Source organism: Rhinatrema bivittatum, chromosome 1, assembly GCF_901001135.1.
Source record: "Rhinatrema bivittatum chromosome 1, aRhiBiv1.1, whole genome shotgun sequence".
NCBI classification, from domain to species: Eukaryota; Metazoa; Chordata; class Amphibia; order Gymnophiona; family Rhinatrematidae; genus Rhinatrema; species Rhinatrema bivittatum.
The window spans coordinates 304,780,131-304,802,649 of NC_042615.1; the positions used below are offsets into that span (position 1 = coordinate 304,780,131).

At 42.3% G+C, this 22,519-nt stretch overlaps 1 protein-coding gene across 1 annotated transcript in view; it reads left to right on the plus strand.

The window, feature by feature from the left end:
* Positions 1 to 22,519, plus strand: part of CENPE (centromere protein E) — a 691,519-nt gene that overhangs the window by 384,031 nt on the left and 284,969 nt on the right. Inside the window, 2 exon segments of the mRNA XM_029608709.1 lie at positions 4,835 to 4,841; positions 11,887 to 12,113. Coding sequence (XP_029464569.1) covers positions 4,835 to 4,841; positions 11,887 to 12,113 — 234 coding nt within the window.

The following is a 22,519-nucleotide window of genomic DNA, read 5'->3' on the forward strand; positions in this document are numbered from 1 at the left end:
ACCTGCCGGGAGTAGACAATGTATTGGCAGACCAGCTGAGCCGTTGTCTTCAAGCCACACGAGTGGTCACTCGATCCTCTGGTAGTGACCTCTCTGTTTCACCAAGTGGGGTTTTCCCCGCATAGACCTCTTTTGCGTCCCCTCAGAACCACAAAGTGGACGATTACTGCTCTCTCATTCGGAGCCAACACTTTCAGCCGAGAGATGCCTTCTCCCTCAAGTGGACGACAGGTCTGCTTATGCATTCCCTCCACCTTCCTCTTCTCTCAAGGACTCTCGTGAAGCTACGCCAGGACGGAGGAACCATGATCCTGATAGCACCCCACTGGCCACGCCAAGTGTGGTTTCCCATACTCCAGGATCTCTCCATCCGCAGGCACATCCCTCTGGGAACGGATCCTCATCTGCTCGCTCAAAACGACGGATGCCTCCTCCATCCCAACCTCCAAGCCTTGTCCCTGACGGCATGGATGTTGAAAGGGTTAGTCCTTCAGCTTTTAACCTTTCGGATTCGGTTTCTCTCGTGTCCTGATAGCTTCACGAAAGCCCTCTACCATGAATCCTATTCATATAAATGAAAAAGGTACACATCATGGTGCACTTCTCAGTCCCTTGATCCCCTTTCCTGTCCAATCTCTAAGTTCTTGGACTATTTATGGCACCTATCAGAATCCGGTCTAAAGACCTCTTCCATTAGGATGCATGTCAGTGCGGTAGCCGCCTTCCATAAAGGTGTACAGGGTGTCCCTATTTCAGTACAACCCCTGGTAACACGTTTTCTTAAAGGCTTGCTCCATCTGAAGCCACCCTTACGTCGTCTCCGGCCCTATCTTGGGACCTTAACCTGGTTCTTGGTCGTCTAATGAAACCTCCTTTCGAACCTCTGCACTCCTGTGAATTAAAGTATCTCACATGGAAAGTGTTATTCCTTTTGGCTATCACTTCAGCTCGCAGGGTTAGTGAATTGCAGGCCCTAGTTACCTATCCGCCTTACACTAAGCTCCTGCAGGACCGGGCGGTACTCTCCGCACTCACCCTAAATTTCCTAAGGTAGTTTCTGAGTTTCATATTAATCAATCCATCATACTACCTATCTTTTTTCCCAGGCCCCACTCCAACTCCGGGGAACAGACTCTGCATACCCTAGACTGCAAACGAGCTCTAGCTTTTTATCTAGACCGTACTGTTGCTCACAGGAAGAGCACTCAATTATTTGTCTCTTTCCATCCTAACAAGTTAGGACATCCTGTGGGTAAGCAGGCTCTTTCCTCCTGGTTGGCGGACTGCATTTCTTTTTGCTATCAGCAAGCTGGCATTCCTTTTCAAGACCGTGTGAAAGCACACTCTGTGAGGGCCATGGCGACGTCAGTGGCACACCTTCGATCGGTGCCGCTTCCTGACATCTGCAAAGCTGCAACCTGGAGTTCTCTCCATACCTTTGCAGCCCACTATTGTTTGGACAAAGCTGGAAGACAGGACTCCATCTTCGGCCAATCTGTCTTGCGTAACCTTTTTCCAACGTGATGTACCAACACCCTTCCACCTTCCCGGTAGGGTGCGGATGCCCTTTACCAAATACCACCCCAGTTGTTGTGCCTGTTGCACGTCATTGGGTGCATTTGGTGCAAGTCAGGACATCCTCAGCTCGGTACTCACCCATTTGTGAGGACAACCATCCTGCTTGTCCTGTGAGAAAGCAAATGTTGCTTACCTGATGTAACAGGTGTTCTCACAGGACAGCAGGATGTTAGTCCTCACGAAACCCGCCCGCCACCCCGCGGTGTTGGGTTTGTTTTGTTTTTACTTTTTAGGCACTGCCTGTAGCTTTGAAAATCAGACTGAAGGGAGACCCCTGCTGGCTGCAGGGTCAGTGCCTTGCTGGGCATGCCCAGTAGGGGCCAGTCAAAGTTCTGTTTAAACTTTGACAGAAGTTTTCCGTGGTGGGCTCCATCCTCGATGTCACCCATTCGTGAGGACTAACATCCTGCTGTCCTGTGAGAACACCTGTTACATCAGGTAAGCAACATTTGCTTTCTCCTAAAGTCTAGGTAGGTTTATGTTGACTTGCAAATTTTAGGTGTGTTTTGAACATCTCTGCTTGAGCCTCATGTTCACCCCTTTTTCTCTCTTAGCCATGTAGCTCCAAAGTCATTTTTTATTTCACCTTGGTAATTTTTTGGTAATGTCATAGGATGACCAGCAGCTTCAAGAATTGCTTGGACTGTGGACAAAATGTCCATCACAAGATCTGCAAAAAGTATCTGGGTGGGGATTATGATATAAAATGTGGCATCTTCAGGAGGATATTGCTAAGGGCCGTCTGGCACTGCAAGGGGAGAGAATTGTTTACCTTGAACAGAAGGGAAGTTGAATTCCACTGAATTATAGTGAAAGACTTCAAAGTAGAAGTTGTAACTGGTCCTCCTGTATGTCTTTCCTCCATGGCCGCTGATAGCGAAGGTGCTCAGGCGAGTAGAGGGCCATGCTGGGTCAGTGATAATGGTGGCTCCAGGGTGGCCTTGCCGCCCGTGGTTCATGGATCTGGTACGTGTGGTTGTGGACGGTCCGCTACGCCTGACCACCTACCGGATCTCCTTCGTCAGGGTTCTATATTTTCCGATCGGGAGGATCGCTTCTGTCTCGCAGCCTGGCTTTTGAGAGGAGGCGATTGCGTGTGAGAGGGTATTATCTGTTCGGCTAGAAGGATTTCGGAATTTCAGGTGCTTTCGTGCCGTGATCCGTTCCTTCGGATATAGTCTGATAAGGTGTCCTTGCGAATGGTGCCTTTGTTTCTTCCTAAGGTGGTGTCTGTTTTTCATGTGAACTAATCAGTAGAGTTGCCCGGGTTTCCGGATTGGGATAGGGATCCCTCGATGGGTTGTTACAAATTGCAGCGGCACGGCTGTTGACCAATAAAAGAAAGTATGACCATGTTACGCCATTATTGATAGAACTTCATTGTTACCTGTGCAATCTCGCATTTTATATAAAAGCTTGACATTAATTCAAAAATCCATCTATGGCAATAATTCAGAATGGCTTAACGCATCTCTGCATATACACACTCCACAACGAAATCTAAGGTCCTCAGGAAAGGACTTACTATCTATCCCTTCACCTAAATTAGCTCACCTGACTTCGGTTAGAGAAAGAGCTCTTTCCTTGGCAGAACCAGCTCACTGGAACGCTCTCCCACTTGATATCAGACTGGACACAAATGTAAGCACGTTCAAAAAAGCTTTGAAGACGTGGTTGTTTGAGCAGGCTTATATGCAAACTGGCTAAATTTACAGTATAATTCCTCTCCCTATCCACTTACTTATTTTATGTTAGGATTATTTTATGATTATTTTAATTTGTTTTATATTTTAAGTATATTTTAACCATGGAATTAGTTTGACAATGTTTGAAATATGATATAGGTAAACTGTTTTATTGAGATGAATATTATTGTAACCTGTAATTGATTGTTACTCTGTTCATTATTATATTTAGTTTAGGCAACATATAATAGGTGTCGATTTTGGTACCAATTTTAATTGTTTAAAGAATGTTTTATTTATCTATGTTTTATAAGAATCATGTAAACCGGCTTGAAGTAATTAACGAAAGTCTCGATATATAAAAAGGTTAAATAAATAAATAAAAATCTTTTGGATGTGAGACAAGTGGTATTGCGTTACTTGAAAGTCACTAACGCTTTCTGTCGTTTGGATCATTTCTTCGTCCTGTTCAGAGGAGCGAAGAAGGGCGAAAAGGCGTCTAAGACGTCTTTGTTTCGTTGGTTGAAAGAGACGATCTCTGCAGCTTATGTATACAAAGGAAGAGTGGTTCCATTGGGGCTTAGGGCACATTCAACTCGAGCTCAGGCGACGTCTTGGGCTGAGTATCAGCTGGTGTCTCCACAGGAGATCTATAGATTTGTGGTATGGTCCTCATTGCACACTTTTACCAAGCATTATCGTTTGGATGTGCGGGCTCCGGATCGGCCCCTTTTGGGGAGAGTGTTTTTTGAGGGGGTTTTTGGGTTCCCGCCCAGTATAAGAGGGCTTTGCTACATTCCGCTTTTCTGAACTGATCTGGATATGTTCAGGAAAGGAAAATTGGTTCTTACCTGCTAATTTTCGTTCTTGTAATACCACAGATCAGTCCAAAGGCCCGCCCTGAGGATCTCTGCAGAAAGACTGCTTGGTCTACTGCTGTAGTTATTTGCAAATCAGATTTGCCATTTTTGGTTTTGATTTCTTGGCTTAATGTTTTCTGCATCGTTATCTAGTTGGTCAGGGGTATCCATGTTGGGAACCTCGTTCGCTCTTTATTTTACGTATCTTGGCTTGGGTATCAATTAATACTGAGGGACTGCAGGTGGCACTCTCGTATATGTAGGTGCCCAAAGTTTTGTTCTCTTCCTCCATCTGCTGCTAGGGATGAATAAAACCCGCTTGTCTGGACTGATCTGTGGTATTACAGGAACGAAAATTAGCAGGTAAGAACCAATTTTCCTTTCTACCACCTGTTGAGCAGTGGCATTGATATTCTCACAGGACAAGCAGATGGTAGTCCTCACATATGGGTGATATCACAGGATGGAGCCCAATCACGGAACACTTTTGTCAAAGTTTCTAGAACTTTTACTGGCACGTACTGGACATGCCCAGGATGGCACTAACCCTGCAACCAGCAGGGGTCCCCCTTCAGTCTTCTTTTTTCCACGCAGCAGTAGCCACGCAGGTTAAGGAGCTCTTAGAGATTCTTGGCAGGAATTTTCCTCACAGAATTACTTCATACTTTAATACCCCATAGAGGTCCCCCTTTTGAATTTTTACTTCTGCAGTACTCCGGTAGGTTTTTTACCCGATTTTGGTCGATTCCTCTCATTTGGCTCTCATGGCCTATTGGCTGTTGACCGCACCGCGGCTCAATTTTTTCAAAGGCCATGGCGTCAAGGTTCCGTCGATGCCCTGTGACTGCACTTGCACCATCACCATCACAGACCCCCATAAAGTCTGTGTAATGTGCCTAGGGTGTGAGCATGATGTCCTGTGTTGCACCAAATGTGCCTTAATGACACCAAAAGGTCGCAAAGCCAGAATGGAGAACATGGAACTTCTCTTTCGGTCTCGAACTCCGATGCCGTCCATGGCATCAACGTCATCCGACCCGGCACCATCCACGTTGCGCCAGTATTGGGCACCGGCCGGTGACCGTCCAGCGTTGACGACTTCCTGACCATCGACTACCTCTGTTCCCCCTCAGGATTGAGGGGATCGTAGAGAGAAGCATCGGCACCGAAAGCCTCGGGTCATCGACAAAGGCAAATCATCGTCCAAGCCGCCATAGAAGAAACCCCATCCAGAAAAGCCATCAACCCTTTCTGAGACCGGGTCACCGAGTCAACCCTCACCTGGATAGGTAATGGGAGCCGCGGCTCCGCCTTTAACGGAGTCGCGGCTATGCCTCTGCCTCATTCTCCCCTTCCGGAACCGAGGTTTCAGGCGCAGGTAACACATCTACTTCGTCTGTCGGTACCAATGGTTTGGGACTATTTGTGGGTCCTAGGGTCCAGGGCTTCCACATGGGATTTGGTTCCTTGGGAATTCACACCCAGGAGACTGTTACAGAAGGCACTCTGGTCCGGGTAGAATCCGTTGATGGAGGAGTATCGCCCAAGGGCTTTGGTCCACAGTGGAGACATCCTGGTGCATCAATCACCTAGAAACAAGGGCAATCCATCGGGTCCTGGAAGCCTTCCCTCCCTGGATCAAAGGGACAAGATGGTTCGTTGTTCTCGGACAATGCAATGACTGTGGCATTCTTCGATTGGCAAGGAGGGGGTGAAGTCATGGTGTGGCTCTGGAAGCTCGACAGTTATTTGGGCGGAAATCCATCTCGAGGGATTAGTGGTTTCTCACATCGCGGGTACGGACAACGTGCAGGCAGACTTCCTCAGCAACTAGATCTGAGCGAATGGGAGCTATCCCAGGAAGCTTGGGTTCGCATTTGTGCCCTGTGGGGCGTTCCCCAACTGGATCTCATGGCAATGCGTACAACGTAAAGTTTGCAAGGTTTTCAGTTGCAGAGGAGAAGGTAGGTGCGATGGGACTGGATACTTGGGTGTACCCTTGGCCGACTGGGATACTACTGTACGTATTCCCTCCCTGGCCGCTCGTCTGTTGAGTTCTGCGGCGCATAGTCTCATCTAAGGATGGTGGTTCTAGTGGTGTCAGAGTTGCCGCGGCGACCATGGATCGTTGATCTGGTACATTTCGCAGTAGAGGGACCCCTCAGGTTAGCCCACCCACCAGGCTTGCTTCAGCAGAGTCCCATATTTTCAGATCGAGAAGATCCCTTCTGTCTAGCAGCTTGGCTTTTGAGAGGCAGCGGTTGCACCTGAAAGGCTATTTGGAGTCAGTTATTTCCAAGCTCTTATGTTCTATAAGTCCTCTATATCCTTGGTGTATGTCAGGATGTGGAGACATTTTTGAGTCATACCTACAATGGTGATTGGATCCCCTGGCTGTGAATAGTCCTCATATCTTAGCCTTTTTGCAACAGCGTTTGTCTAAGGGTCATGCCTATAGTTCGCTCTGCATTCAGGTGCCCACCTTGGGTTCACTTAGGGGCAAGTTGCGGGGAGGCTTTTAGTCTCCCATCCTTATGTGGTTCGATTCCTGAAGAGGGTTGAGCTTTTCAGCCCTTCGGTTCGGAAGTTATGCCCCGTTTGGACCCTCAATTTAGGTGTGCAAGGGATCTGTAGCACTCCTTTTGAGCCTTTAAGTAGAGTCTTTGAAGGACCTAGCTGTGCAGCCAGTGTTTCAAAGGGGGCCATATATTCAACCAGACTGACTTAGAAATTACAGGTGCTGTCTTGCAGAGATTTGTTTTTTTGCGTTTCTATAATGACTGACTACTGTTGCAAACGGTCTCCTCTTTCTTGTCGAAGGTAGTATCGTCTTTTCATGTTCTAGGGGTGTTACGACTAATGTTTCATCCTTCTTGCCTAAGGTGGTCTCAGAATTTCATTTGAATCGGTCCATTTCCTTGCCGTCCTTGGATAAGGTCAGAGATGCGGAGGAGTATTGCCTATTGTGTACCTAGGATGTCAAGAGACATGTGCAGTATTTGGAGGTTTCTGAACCTTTCCAATTGCCTGTTTGCCCTTCATGGTGGAAGGAAGCAGGGCAAACCAGCTTCACGCACTACAATAGCCCACTGGATTAAGGAGGTAGTCACGGCCGTATATATGGATGCTGAAAAGCCGTTGCCTACTCAGGTGAAGACTTATTCCACTAGGGCTCAGGCAGTGTCATGGGCAGAGACTAAATGGTTGACTTCTGTCGACACTTGCTGAGCTGCGTTGTGGTCCTCCTTACACACTTTTTCCAGGTTTTATTGTCTGGATGTTCAGGCCCAGGAGGATGCAGCCTTTGCACGTGTGGTGTTGACTGGACCGCGAACAGCCCTCCCACCCTGTACAGGAGTAAATCTGTACATCCCACTGGCCTGAGTCTCTGTCTACACGGTAAGAGAGGAAAAATTACTACTTACCTGATAATTTTGTTTTCCTAGTGTAGAGATGGACTCTGCTCCCCCCCTCGCTGCCGAATGATTGTGTCAATGGTCCTACTGAGGGGCTACGTGTTCTAAGAGTTTCCTGGTAAGTGTTCATCAGTCCCTAGATTGGGGTACATACGATCTTTGTTTGAGTTCAGTTTTCTTGTTTGAGTTCAGTAATGGTTGACTGTTTTTAATCAAGTTTTTTGCTAGTCTGTCCCTAGTTGATTTTGAAGAGAATACTGGCAGGCTGGGGTCACTGCAGGGTTATATAAACTGTGACATCAGCTTGTTCAGTCTCCATCTGCTGGCAGGGGAGCATAACCCACTGGTCCTGAGTCCATTTGTCTACACTAAGGAAACAAAATTATCAGGTAAGTAGTAATTTCTCCTGCTCCAGGACACACTGTCCTGGTGGCTGGACATTTCTAATTTTTGCTTCTTGCTAAGAGTGCAGCCTGGTATTTAAAATTCCTCATCACTCCCTGTTCCTGCTTTTCCCTGTTTTTCTCTGTATCTTTGTTTATAATTTATGGTCTTTTGTTCTGTATTAGATAAGGGCTAATCTGCATTCTGCATGTGTGAGGGAGGTGAGGGATTCTGCTGACTAGGATGCAGATTCTGTGCAGGACTCTAGAGCAGTCTGGCTTGCTTTGTTCCTCCAATAGTAACTGCACTGTGTCCTGTATTTGCAGTCTTGCTTTTTCATAGGTAAGGTAGTTGCTGTTGAAGTCCTGGGTGTTATATAATTTCTAAATGTCTTTTTAGCAGGTTTTCATGTTATTTTACAAAGTGGCAGGAAAGGAATTTTGATGTACTTTTATTGAGGGGGTATCAGAATTTGAATATATTTTTTGTATGGTGAGTTGAAAGGGGAAATGTCCTCTCTTCTTTGTATAACTTCAGAAGAGGTCACAACTTCCTGAGGTTGACAGTGAAATGCATGACAGTTTTCCTTTTCCTTTCATTTAATAAAATGTATTAATCGCCTAACACTAAAAGGCCTAGGCGATATACATATTGAACATACATAATAAAAATGTAACTGACAACATACAGTATACATATATTAGTTTCACAGAAACTAAAAAGGAAAATATATATTAAACAAATACAGAATATAGCAAAAGAAAATTCAATCCTTCAACAATAATGTAAGCCTCAATCTGAACAAATTCACTACAAGAGATATAACATGATTACTCATCGTTTCCCACAATCTCCCAAACTGCCTGAAAACTCATTAACATCACAGTATTAGCTGTTATATGCACGGCGAAGTAGAAACTCTTTAATTGACATTTTAAACTTTTTAACATCTTCCAGAGACCTAAGTTCGAAAGGAATAAGATTCCAATATGTATGTGCTGCTATGGAGAAGAAGTCTCCCTTGTGCTAAACAATTGTGCATGACGAACAGACGGAATCTCTAACAGATTCAATTGTGAAGATCTCAAACACCTTACCGGTTTGTAAAACCCTAAAAGTGCATTAAGCCAAAAAGCAGAATCAGATGCAATCAGCTTATAAACTATCATACTGATCTTAAAAACTATACGCTCATTAACCGGCAACCAGTTAAGTCTGCAGAGAACAGGAGAAATCCTATCAAATCGCTTAGAATGGGAAACTAACCTTGCCGCTGAATTAAGCAAAAGTTGTATCGAATGAATTAAACATTTTGGTAAACCGATGTAAAGACCATTGCAATAGTCAGTATGAGGAAATATAATTGTTGGACCACTGTCAAGAAATCTTTATCATACAAAAGATGTCGTAAACCTGCCAGTAACCGAAGTTTAAAAAAAACCTGTTTTAATGAGTGACCTAATTTGAGGTTTAAAGGAGACAGTGGAATCAAACACAATGCTCAAACTCTTGATGGGTTTAGAAAGAGTGAATGAGAAATTGTCTATAGAAATTGTATCCTGTAAAGGTATAGAATGAGGTCGATGAATTAATAATACCGAAGTCTTACTTGTATTAACAAGAGTTTGTTTGTCTCAACCATCGTCTGATGGAATCTATACAAAATGATAAGGAATAGACTGTTTCTTGCCATAATTTTGAACTTTTATAAAACTGAATATCGTCGGCATAGATCTTAAAACCATCTGTAATGATAACCAACAATTTGGCAATGGGGGCAGGGTAGATATTAAACAACATTGTTGAGATGAAGAACAGGAGTTATTAAAGTAAATGATTTGAGAACGCTCTGTCAAATAACTCTCAAACCACTTTAAGCACGGTTCCCGAGACACCACATTCCTGAAGACAATATAACAGAATTTGCTGGTCAACAGAATCAAAAGCAGAGGTTATATCAAGTGAAACCAACAGAAACTGTTGGCCACTATCAAGACTCCGTTTAATAGAGTCAACCAAAGAAATTAAGAGTAACTCAGTACTAAGACCACGCCAGAATCCAAATTGATACAGTTTGTCTGTATCGAAAAACTGTTTGCTGTATATGCATATCGATCCCAGATTTCTCACTGATGCAGTAAGGAAAGATTAACATTTTTGTGAAAAAATATTTTATAATGATATTTTATAAGCAGATATTTAAATTAAAGAATATGTTGTCTTTCTCTTGCATCATTTTCAACAATAAAATCTAGGATTTCTTTTTTTAGTAAGGCGGTTAAATGTAGTGTGCAATGTGTCATGCACGTGAGCATCATCTGTATGTCATGACAGGAAAAAGATTGAGAACCACTGCTCTAGTTCCACTGGTCGTGATGACTATGTGAAACTCAGGGAAGAAAAGGGGTCTATGATCATCATAGTCCCGTCCCCCCCCCCCCCCCCCTCCCATTGGTCGAGTTGTCCATCGAGTTGTCATAGGTAAGGTTGTTGCCTTTCAAGTCCTGGGTATTATATAATTTCTAAATGTCTTTTTAGCAGGTTTTCATGTTATTTCACAAAGTGTCTGGCAGGAAAGGAATTTTGACGTACTATTACTGAGGGGGTATCAGAATTTGAATATATTTTTTTGTATGGTGAGTTGAAAGGAGAAATGTCCTCTCTTCTTGTATAAACTTCAGAAGAGGTCACAACTTTCTGAGGTTGACAGTGGAAATGCATGACAGTTTGTCTGTATCGAAAAACTGTATGCTGTATATGTATATCGATCCCAGATTTCTCACTGATGCAGTAAGCAAAGATTAACATTTTTGTGAAAAAAATATTTTATAATGATATTTTATAAGCAATTATTTAAATTAAAGAATATGTTGTATTTCTCTTGCATCATTTTCAACAATAAAATATCTAGGATTTCTTTTTTTAGTAAGGCGGTTAAATGTAGTGTGCAATGTGTCATGCACGTGAGCATCATCTGTCAGGTGCGTCATGACAGGAAAAAGATTGAGAACCACTGCTCTAGTTCCACTGGTTGTGATGACTATGTGAAACTCAGGGAAGAAAAAGGGGGACTATGATCATCATAGTCCCCCCATTGGTCGAGTTGTCCATCTGGAAAAAAAACTAATGCAGAATTAAAACTGCATCATAAGTCTTAGAAACCATCTTTGATTTGATATTGGAATGTTACTGATCATAATGGTTGGTTATTTCTAAGTGAGGAAAAAATGTCAGAAGTTCATAGTTAGCTTCTATCAAAATGCTAATATCTTTAAGAATAGTAATAAATAGGTATGTCTATTTGTTTAAAACGAATAAGAAATCAAAATCAGACATTTTTATTTTGGATTATGGGGAACATCTGACAGGCGCATAGAACATCAGTGCTGGAATCACTGGGACAAAGTAAAAGGTTACCTTACTCCTGGCAGGGTTTCTGGGGGTTTGAGAGTAATGAGTATTGAGGGTGGCCGGCAGGGAAACTTGGCTTTTAAAAAAAAAATAAATAAATTACCTCACAAGGCCAGGTAACATATAAACCTAACCAGCTATATTCAAACATGGCGGGTTAAGTTTGTTACGTGTAGCCAGATAACTTTAGGCAAGTATGTTCAGCAGGATGTTTATCCTTTTGAATGTATGGAACAAGTTATCCAGCTAACTTTAGCTGGATAACTTGTCCATTAACCGGCCTACTAAGTAAGACCCCACCACCACCATATTTTGTCAGCTTTTGCATCTAATTTGCATATTGGTAATACTTTAAAACAGGTTACATAGTCGTCAAATACAGGAAGGTTTTGAATGTGTACTTTTGTTTAGGAAAATTATCTTTTAAAGCTGTGTATCCTAATGAGAACATTTTTCTATGTGTAGCTGTCCTCTTTAATGGAAGAACTGAATCAGAAGACTGAAAAACAGGAGCAGCTCCTTAGTGAAAATGAGGAATTGGATCCTGCACAGAGGGAATTAACCACAGAAGTGGAACAACTTCAAGAAAACAAAAAATCAGCAGATCCTCACTGGAGATGGCAGAGGAAGAAAAACTTGAGGTGGCTCAGAAACTTCATGAGCTTGAAGAGAAACTAAACATGGTAACCCAGGAGAAAGATGAGCTGCAGCAGATACATGAGAAACTCCAAGCTGAGAGGGACCAACTCAAGCAGGATATTATGGAAAACATTGAGCAAGTAAGTGATTAGTTTATTTCTGTTTAAATATTACATTTTTTAAAACTTGCACTTCTAATTTTCACTAAACACAGGTAAGAGAAAGCATTACCAGACAGAATCAGTCCTTAAAGCAAAAATATATTTAGTGGGTAGCTACACAGTTTTGATATAACTTACATACTGTAATAATGTAAAACTATTTGTGGTGCCCTTTAACTTTGTGATTTGACATGCATTCAGTTGGAAAGTTTAACCATAGTAAAATGAAATAATGGCAAAGACCCAAATGGCCCATCCTGTCTGCCATTAAGGTGTTTAGGGTAATAACTGTTGTACCATGTAGGTTACCCTTGGCAGAAATGTTACACCTAAAGCTAATCTAGGTTACACCACTTCCATCCTTTAGCTACTAGGGATCCTCTGTTTTTGCCATGTCCCTTTTTCACCACCTCTTTAAGGGGGGGGGAGGGAGGCAGAGTAGGGCAATCCATGTATCTACTACCCTTTCAGTGAAAAAATATTTCCTGATGATGATCCTGAGTCCTAACCCCCTTGAACCTCTAGTTTTACAGCCCACTTTCCATGGGAAAAGGTTTGCTTCTTATGTATCATTTATATCTTTCAGGTATTTAAACTCTGTATCATATCTCCCCTGTCTCTCTCCTCTAGGGTATACATATTTAGATCCTCCAGTCTCATAAGTCTCCGAAGCAGACTCCACACAAATTTGGTTGCTTTTCTCTGGACTTGTTCCAGCCTTTCTCTATTCTTTTTGAGATATGGTCTTCAGAACTGAGCATAGTACTCAAACTGAGGTCTCATCAAATACCTGTACAGAGGATTATTGCCTCTCTTTTTTTATTTTCCTGCTGGTTATGGCTAAGGCTATAGTCTACCTTCCCTATAGCCTTAGCCACTGCTTGGTCACATTGCTTTGCTACCTTTAGATCATCAGAAATTATCACCCCAAGATCTCTATTTTGGTCCACACACATCAATGTTTTGCTCCTGATGACAGACAGCTGTTTTGGAATACTGCACCTCAAATGCATGACTCTGCACATCTGGCATGAATCCTAGTGGGTCAACCCTTTCACCACTTTATATCACTGTTCATGCTCTGAAACTCCTTCAGGTGTGTCCATTCTGTTCTACATCTTAGTACATCCACAAAAAACAAACCTTTACCTTCTAACCCCTCTGTTATATCACTCAAAAGTATTGAAAAAGATCAATCCAGAACAGAGTTTTGAGGCACTTTACTTACCTCCATGTTTTCTAGTGGGTTCCATTTAGCATTACATGCTGTCATCTATCTATCAATCAATCAATTTGTAATGCATTCTACCACCTTAGGACCCACCCCTGTTCTTCAAATATGAAAATTAAAATGTATACTACCAGAGCAGTGAGAATACTTGAGTATTCTGTTTCAAGGATTGTATTATTAGACTATTAAGAAACATTTCCTATTCTCTCTACCCCTCCAACACGTGCAGCCTCATCCCCCTCAGGCTTTCTGATTTTTGTCAAGGATTGCCAATACCATTAGCACTCCAGCAGCAATGCCGTAAAGATACCTTTAAAAGGAGGCATGCAAGTTAGAGGAAATGGGCAGTTTGCCAAAGAATGTACTTGATAAGTGTTTGTCTCTGGAAACCAAAAATCAGCAGGTGTAAGCTAGGTCTTCAGCTTCAACCACATGAGGGATTATTGGACAATCAAATAGCACAGGAGCTCTTTCTCCTTTGTTGAATTCCACAGATTAACCTCTTTGCCATAACAAGTTCCCATATACTGCTACAGGAGACTAACAAGATAGTTTGGAAGGTGCCTTCTCAATTCCATGGAATCAAGGACCCATTAGAACACTCCTTGGAAGATTGGGAGGTCATGGGATCAAGGCAGTGTCCTATTACGGGTGGATAACTGGATAAAAAAAAAACCAACAACCAGGAAATAGAGGGTAGGACTAAATGGTCAATTTTCCAGATGGAGAGAGGTTATTAATGGAGTGTACTGTATGATTTAGCATATTTCTAAATGATCTGGAGAAAGGAACAATGAGCAACGTGATCAGATTTGCAAATGAATCAAAATTGTTTTACTTCATGAAAACAGCAGCAGATTGAGGAATTACATCAAGACCTTGTAAAGCTAGGAGACTGGGGCAACTAAATGAGAAATGCAAATTTTTTTAATTTATGCATTTTATATATACATTCAAGAAGTTCTTGAAAAAAGGTAAAATACAATACCATATAGGAAAAAAATACATGGAGTTTCAGAAACAAAAAAATATTAATGTCAAATATTCCAAGTCCTCACATCTGGAGAGACCAATACACAATTTGAAAGGAAATTGAGCAAGAAATACTAGCAAAAATGGAACCTAATACATAATGAAGAAAAATTCCAGCCAATATGAGGTTATACAGCATCAGAAGTAGGTATATCACTTAAGGAGGAGGTCCTATCAGAAATAAATTTAGAGAGTTGAGAAGAATGGAAAAAAGATATTAGATATCACGATATTTAATAAGACATTTACGTGAGTACTTAAGAAGAATAAAGCACCCATCTGCAACACTCGTCTCATTATGAGAAACTGCTTAGTCTTTTTTTTATTGGGTTTGTTTCAACCAGATCTGGGAACACTTGAAACTTCAAATGAAGAATATGTTCCGTATGATGTCTAAAGAATATCCTAAGGATCCAATCTCTGTCCAGTTCAAGTAGAAAAGATATAATTAAAGTTGCTGGTTGAGCCAACTCAATATCAGATGATTCTAAGATCTCAGAAACATCTAGAGGTGAAAGAATTTAAATATTCTGACCCTCTGTAGGTTTTCTCTTAAGGTGGTAGGTAATACATTTTAGCAAATGGTGGTAATGTTTGTTCTGGTAACTTTAAGATCTCCAAAGCATATCTGGTCCACATGTCATTTGCTGATACAACAGGAACTTTAGGAAAATTTATTAACCGTAGATGCCTTCCACAAATTTGCTTCTCCAAATTTTCAAGCTTATTTATAAGGAAATGATTTTCTCTCATTAAAACTTGTTGCTCATTTAAATTCCCAAGATTTTGTTTCACAGTCTCATAAGTCCGAGCAGTTTTAACACTTTCCTCTTGTAAAGATCTGACTTGTATCTGTTTCACTAACTTTCTTAACCACTGGGTTCAGCTGGAGCATAATATTAAAATTTAAAGTAACATTCGCTTCTGAAATTGTTTTTAAAGAAAAAACAATGGGTCTTACCATAACAAAGACCTTTAGTTTGGGAAGTTCCATCTGATACAGCTTCACCCTATGAGGAATCCTCTTCATAGTGCTGTAAAAATCCTCAGCAGGGATCTCCCCTGGAACCCCGAGAACATCGGACTTCAAAGCAGTGTCTGCAAACACAGAAGTCTCGGAATGGCTCGCAATCTCCACGTCATCAACATACGATGAGGACAGAAATTGTGTGGTGGTCCTAGACAGGATTCACAGGGGCCATTCTTTCAGCAAGTGATAAAGATGTAATAGAGTCATGGAGGGGGTCAGGTGTTCCATCTTCATGACCCACTTCCAGTGACTGCTGCCACGGCTGAACAGTTCCACAATGCACGTGAGCATCCATCAGACTGATAGGTGGGCCGTCTGGGGGGGGGCTTCTGAGACTATCCTTTTTCTGGCCATCCGTTTACAGCTGGAAAAAGCAAAGAAAAAGGATTGAGGAGCTAGTGCACCATCCTGGTTCTCCAAGGCAAATGCAATTTAATGTTCACAAATGCAAAGTTAAAAATAATCTCAACTGAATGTATACGATGTTAGGTCCTATATTAGTAGTGAAAAGAATCTGAGTACTTGTGGACAGTAACTTGAAGTGTTTGGCTCAGTGTATGGTGGCTGTCAAAAAGGCAAATAGAATGTTAATTAAATGGAAAAGAATAGAGAGCAAACCTGAGAATATCATAATGCCTTTGTATAGATCCATGGTGCCTATCAGCAATGAAAACAAGTGGATGGATCGGTGTAAAACAGGATTTTATTGAAGCTTGCCCGACTCTGGCCGAGTTTCACTCAAAGAGCTGCCTCAGGGGCTTATAAGCCACTTGAATTGGCTTAAAACATCACAAAGTTATCACGTAGCGAAGTCAAAAAGGAATAACACAGCAGGTTTCTTTGAAATTATATTCGGATCAAATAGTTTCAAAGCAGAACTTTAAAACTATGAATATTGCATACCGAATCAACGCTCAGCATGGTTTAACGCAAAGGTGAAAGATTTCTTTACCTCTGTAGTGGCTAAGATTGAGGAGGATGCCTTCCAACCTCTCTTTTTCAGGATATCAGGTTTACTCCCACAAGATTGTTCCAGTATCATCTGTTCATGTGGATACTCAATCATAATCCCTGTGAAGTGATTTTAATCCATGGCATTCACTTGCAGTGGAGTCTAGCCAGTCAGATGTCGACCAGGAGTACACCCTCAGACTACCAGGACCTCTCCTCAGTCTCCTTCATCATTGGATCCTTGATCAGTGTTCCTGCAACTCTAGGCTCTGAGAGAGGGGTTGACAGTGAACCCTTCCAACTGCTTTCCAGACCCTCCAGAACACTTGTCTCCACTAGAGGATTTGCATGGTGCTACTTTCTGCATTTCCTCCTACTTAGTATTGCAACAAGTAGGAGGAACCACTGAAAAGCAGTATTTTTTTTTTATTTTGTGCCCTTAACACAAGACTTTACGCTTGCTCCGGGGCGCATGGCAATTTTTTTTTAATTTTTTTTTAAATTGTGCTAATAGCCTCATATACATGGCATTTACTTGTGATGAGTGCTATTAGCTACATGCCTTTTTGGATGCGCTAATCCCATTACTGCATCGGGAGTTATTCTAGTACGTCCAAAACATGCGTCCAACTACATGTCAAGCTGTTTGCAAGGCTGAGCGCACTATATTGCATCGGCCTCTTAGATGCGGAGGAATGAGTACGCTATATTATCCGATCCGTCTGTGAGGCATTTAATCCCACGGCTTGCACCAATAGATTCCAGCGGAGCTCACAGTGTAGCTTTAAATTACCAGGAGTCATCTTTGAACTGGCAAGTTAGCAGACAATCCCCTGCCTGGGCTATCGATTCTTTGGAGAACAGCTCAGAGAAACTGTTGCTCAAATAAAGGAGCAGCATCTGGTAGACCAGTCCCTTTTTACTGGACCGGAATAATTTTCTGCAAGGCACACTTACTATGCTTTTAAAAGTCTGTGAGGTCAATATTCAGTAGGCATTTTAGTGGGCAAGTTATCTGGCAAACATCAGCTGGATATCTTGTCTGTATGTTCAGCAGGATAAATGTCCCATTGCTGCAACTTTTCCAGGTTTCGTTCCAAAAGTTGGCATCTGTATCCCTGAACTTCATCCCCCCCCCCCCCCCCCCCCACCTCCCCGGTCAAAACGGAAACTCTCACCCTGGACTCTCCTTCCCCTTCTCCTCTTGCTGATGACCAAACCAGATCTCGGGCTGGGCGCGAGGGTCTTACACACTCCCAGTGGCTCCAAAAGGATGAAATTACTGCATTGATATCGCAGGTAAATTATGCACTCCGAAGAAATTCTGGGTTGGGACCCATTAATAAAAGGTGTACAAAAACCCGCAGCTACCTTCCCTCTCCGTTCTAAAATTAAGAACTTGATATTGGCTGAATGGTTGTCTCCATATTCAGTTTGAAGTGTATAAAGCATTATTTTGTGATACCTACTGACTGAGGCACAAGAATGCTCATTTTAAATTCCAAAATTAGGCACGTTGGTCTCCGCCATCTCCAGAAAAACTACTATTCCTGTAGAAGGTGGGGCAGTTTTAAAAGTCCTTCAAGACGAGAAAAAGGTTTTATTGAAACTTTTCTTCTCAAAAGCTTCATTATTTATGGGGCAATTTGTTTAAGCTATGTTTCAAGAGCTCCATTACAATTAATTCAGTAGCTTCCAGGAGGAGAAGAGACTACAAGACTAGTCGGCTTCAGTCTATATAGCAGGTGGCCTATATGATCTGATAAGGCTTGACTCACGGTGTTTAGCTTTGACAATAGGCGCTAGAAAACATCTGTGTCTTAGACAGTGGGTGGCAGATTCATGGTCAAACGTTTGCCTCTGTAAGTTTCCTTTTAAAGACCAAATGCTTTTTGGTGAAGAACTAGAGAAATTAGAAGTTTATTTATTTTTATTTATTTAGGGTTTTTATATACCGATTTTCTTGATACAGATCAAATCAACTCGGTTTACATAGAACGATAGTACATTAACAATAACTAGTCAAACCTCAAAAGAGGAGACAGATAGGGAGCAGAAGGTAAAAAAGTTACATTATAACAAGGGTGAGTAACTTGGAATTGGAAATGAAGAGAAAGATCATCAAAGTAGAGAGATAAAACAGAGGGAAAGAGGCTTGGAGCCAACCTCAAGAGAATAACTCTAGCATTATAACATGATTATATGATATTCTGCTAGTTATTGAAGCACAGCTGATTGGATAAAGTTTTGGAGAGACAAGAACTCAGCGTTTACCAGATGGTAGAATCAAGGCCCCTTTTAAAACCCTTCAAATCTTGAAGCCAGAGCCAAGACCTTTTTGCCCTGATAGGCAAAATGCTATACAACCACTCAGAACAAAGGACAGAATGCAGTCCTTTCATGAAACCAGAAAGTCCAAGCAAGATGCAAGAAGAGAAACTACCTTATTTTACCAGTCAACAATGAGGGCTTTTGGATCCACTCTTTGATTCAGCCAATAAGCAATTACCTTCAGAAATTAGAGTGGATCCAAGTAACTATTTATTTATTTATTTATAACTTTTCTATACCGAAGTTCAAATAACAGAGTTAATTATCACTCCGGTATACATTGCAACCATAAAACAGTGACAAGTTGTCTTACATAGAAAAGGGGGAGAGAAAAACTTGGATACAGCTTAAGAATGGGGAGTAACGTGTCAAAACTGGTAAGAACTGATAAGAGTTGGCTTTTTGGGGTAACAGGTATTCCGAGGGAGGGGTAGGAATGAGGGATTGGAAGGGGGGTTGGAAGGTGGGGGGGGAGGGTTACCATAGATTTAATGAAAACTAATATACATATATTAAATAGCTTAGGCAGCAGAAGAAAAAGTGCTTAGGCATCTGAGCTTAGGAAGAGAAGGTCCGTGGAGGATGAGGCAAGGACGAGTGTTATGGGAAGGCTTGTCCATAGAGACCAGTGTGTCTTCCACATAATTTTAAAAAGCTATTCTTTGGAACTATCAAGGCCAGTACATCAGACTTTCAAAGTTTCACCCTACACTACAACAGGGTGAAAGAAAGTTGTGGTACAAACACTGGACAAATTACAGCTTAATGCTATTTGCCCAGTATCTACCCAGGAGGAGAGAGAAGGATGTTCAATTTACTTTCGGGCCGATACAGTAAGGACGCTTAAGAAACAGTGCGGCAGTGCTGTGGTGCCCGCTCGTTTGCCCACGCGCATATTTTGGTTCTCATAACCACCGCTCGATTCAGTATTCAAATTAGACACAAATCCAAGCGGCGTCCAAAGCGCGTCAATGAAGCGGTAGGCGCTCACAATCCATTTACTGTATAGAGCGGTATGCAGCGCCTATACAGTATCCAGGGTGCACTGGTACCTGTCCTTGAAATGTCATTACAAATGTCATTTGAAATGTCATTCCACCAGGTAAGTGGATGGTTCTTTTCTACAGACCCCGCTGCCTTGAGCACCCGGCCGGACCTCCATGCCGCAACCTTGGATGTCCGGCCGGGTGCTCAAGGCAGCGGTGCCTCCGATCATGGATGCCCGGATACAGGCGGGAAAGTCCATGAACGGACGCCGCGACCTTGGACATCCAAGGTCATGGCATCCGTTCATGGACCTTCCTGCCTGTAGGCACCGCTGACTTGAGCGCCCGGCTGTTGTCCAAGCCGCAACCTTGCCGAGCATTTCGAGCATTTCTCAATCGAGCATTTCTCATTCTGCTTCTAACCGAATGAAAAAATATCTCCAGAGCCAGTATATATATGTTGCCCATGGCCGCTGTCCAGTACGAAGCTGACTGAACACCACACTAACGCCAAGGACAGGGTAGGCGGTAAATATTCAGGTTAAAGACACGGTAAATGAGCTGGTTAACAGGGCGATAAATTGGGCACACTTATTGTATCGGAGGGAATAGCTAATCCGATCATTAACATGTCATATACATGCGGCGGCGGAAAGGGATTCGCGTCCTTTTCGGCAAGCGGTAAGGACGCGGTAAAAGCCGATACTGAATCGCGGGTACGCCTTACGCGTCCAAAACGTGCGTCCAAAGCGGGTTAGAAACCGGATAACCACGGCCGCGCTTTACTGTATCGGCCCGTTTGTTATTCCAATAACGCTTTCAATCATTATCTTGGCAGAATTAAATGCTGTAAGTCCAGCATTTAATCCTGCCCATTTTCAAAACATTACAGATTGATGAATGTTTTAGCAAAGATAGATGCTGCTTACAGAATGAGCATCTTGAAAACAGGATTAACATCTTCCCACCCAGAGTAGTTGGGCTTTGGAACTTCCAAGTGTTCTGGACTGGTGTAGCAAAAAAAATGAGAACATTAATATACCTGATAACGTTTCCTTTGTTACTGCTATACCAGTCAATTTTTTTTTTAATTCTGTTTCAAAGGAAAGTTTTGACGCTTCTCATGATATTTTATGATTAAAAAAAAAAGTTAATGTTCTACTCAATAGTTTTAATTATAAGCTTTGACAGAGAAATACTGTCTTAACTGGTTCCAAACATACCATCTGCAGTAACTGTGATGTCATTTAAAAAATAATAATCTTGACCTCTTCCTCCATCAGCTAGAAGTGGGACAAACCGAAGGGTCTGAACTAGTATAGCAGAAATAAATAAGATAATTATCAGATATGATATGAAAGGACTGGGCATAGCAATGGCTAAATGTATGCTGTCCAATTAGCTGGAAAACTGCATTATGCATTGCTACTTGCTAGCGGGACTACAAATTAGCACAGTCAAAGCTCGTTATGGGGTCAAATTTAAGACCTGCACGCACACATGGATGCGCGGTCAACCTTTTTCCCGGTTTCCTTAACCCTATCCTTCCTCTCCTCCCCGACCCCTATACTAAAACCTATCTATCCCCAGTTTTTTTGTTTTTTAATACTTACTGCTCCTCCGGAGCAAAAATAAACTCTGTGCACCAGCCAGCTGGCCTACCCCTTTTAGCAGGCCCGGCACTTCTGTGCATGGCGAGGCTGTTCTAAAATGTGTGCGGCACACGCAAGGCCCAGCCACACTTGTAACCTAGATATGTGCAGAAGTGATGGGCCTGCTAAAAGGATCGGGGTGGGGGGCTTGTTCAGTAAAAGCTCTGCAGCAGCCCTCAGCTTGGGACTCTCCACATGTCATAGCCAATTCAAGCCCTGCTTGTCAATGGAGAAATCAGTTTGCTTACTGTAAACAGTGTTCTCCATAGATTCACAGGATGAATTATCCACTTTACTCAACTACCTGGTTAGAATTGGTTTTAAACCAACTGATGTAGCTCATAAAGCACGCCAGCGTGAAAATTCCCACATAGCTCAGTAGAGCAAAAGCGCTCTACCTGCTGAAAGTAAGGACTGTTTGGTGTCACCTGATGACATCACCTACATGTCATGGCTGATTTATCCTGCTGTTTATGGCGAACAGAATTTACGATAAGCAAACTTGCTTTTTTGTATTGTTTCGATGTCTTAAATTTGAACTGTTACTTTTTTGAGATGACAGCTGGAATGAAAATGTGCTTCTTTTTTCTGATTATTCTGTATTCCCCTAAAGAAGCCTTCTACCAGACATTCTTATAATTTCAAATGGAAAATATTTATTTTACTGTTCCTTTCATATCTAGGACTTTCAGCTGCTCAGCTTCCTTGCTGCTATAGTATATTCATCTTTCAGTTTTTGGATTAAAATCAAACTGTACACCTCACTCTCCAGCTTGACCATTTTATTGCCATGTTTTTTTAATTGCTCCCCTTGATTTTGAGAATTTGTATCAAGCTTTTGAAATAAGCAATTTTAGAGGAGCAGTCAGCTACAAGATTCCCCCGAATAGACCTTAAATCCCACATACCACCAAGCGTTTGGAAACCCGATGACGGGAGTGAAGTAAGACGGTTATTCCTCCCTGCAACACAGCTGATATAGGGGCAGTAGAAACAGTACAGACCTTAAATGGTTCAAGGTATAGATACCTGAGATACTCCCTTTAGATTGTACTCCAACTCTCCCGGCCAACAGGATCACCACCAAATGCTGACATGATGTGGGCTCCCTCCAGCATGAAATGGCCTATGATTACCTCCTGCGCTGCCATGCACAGCCTGCTCAAATGAAC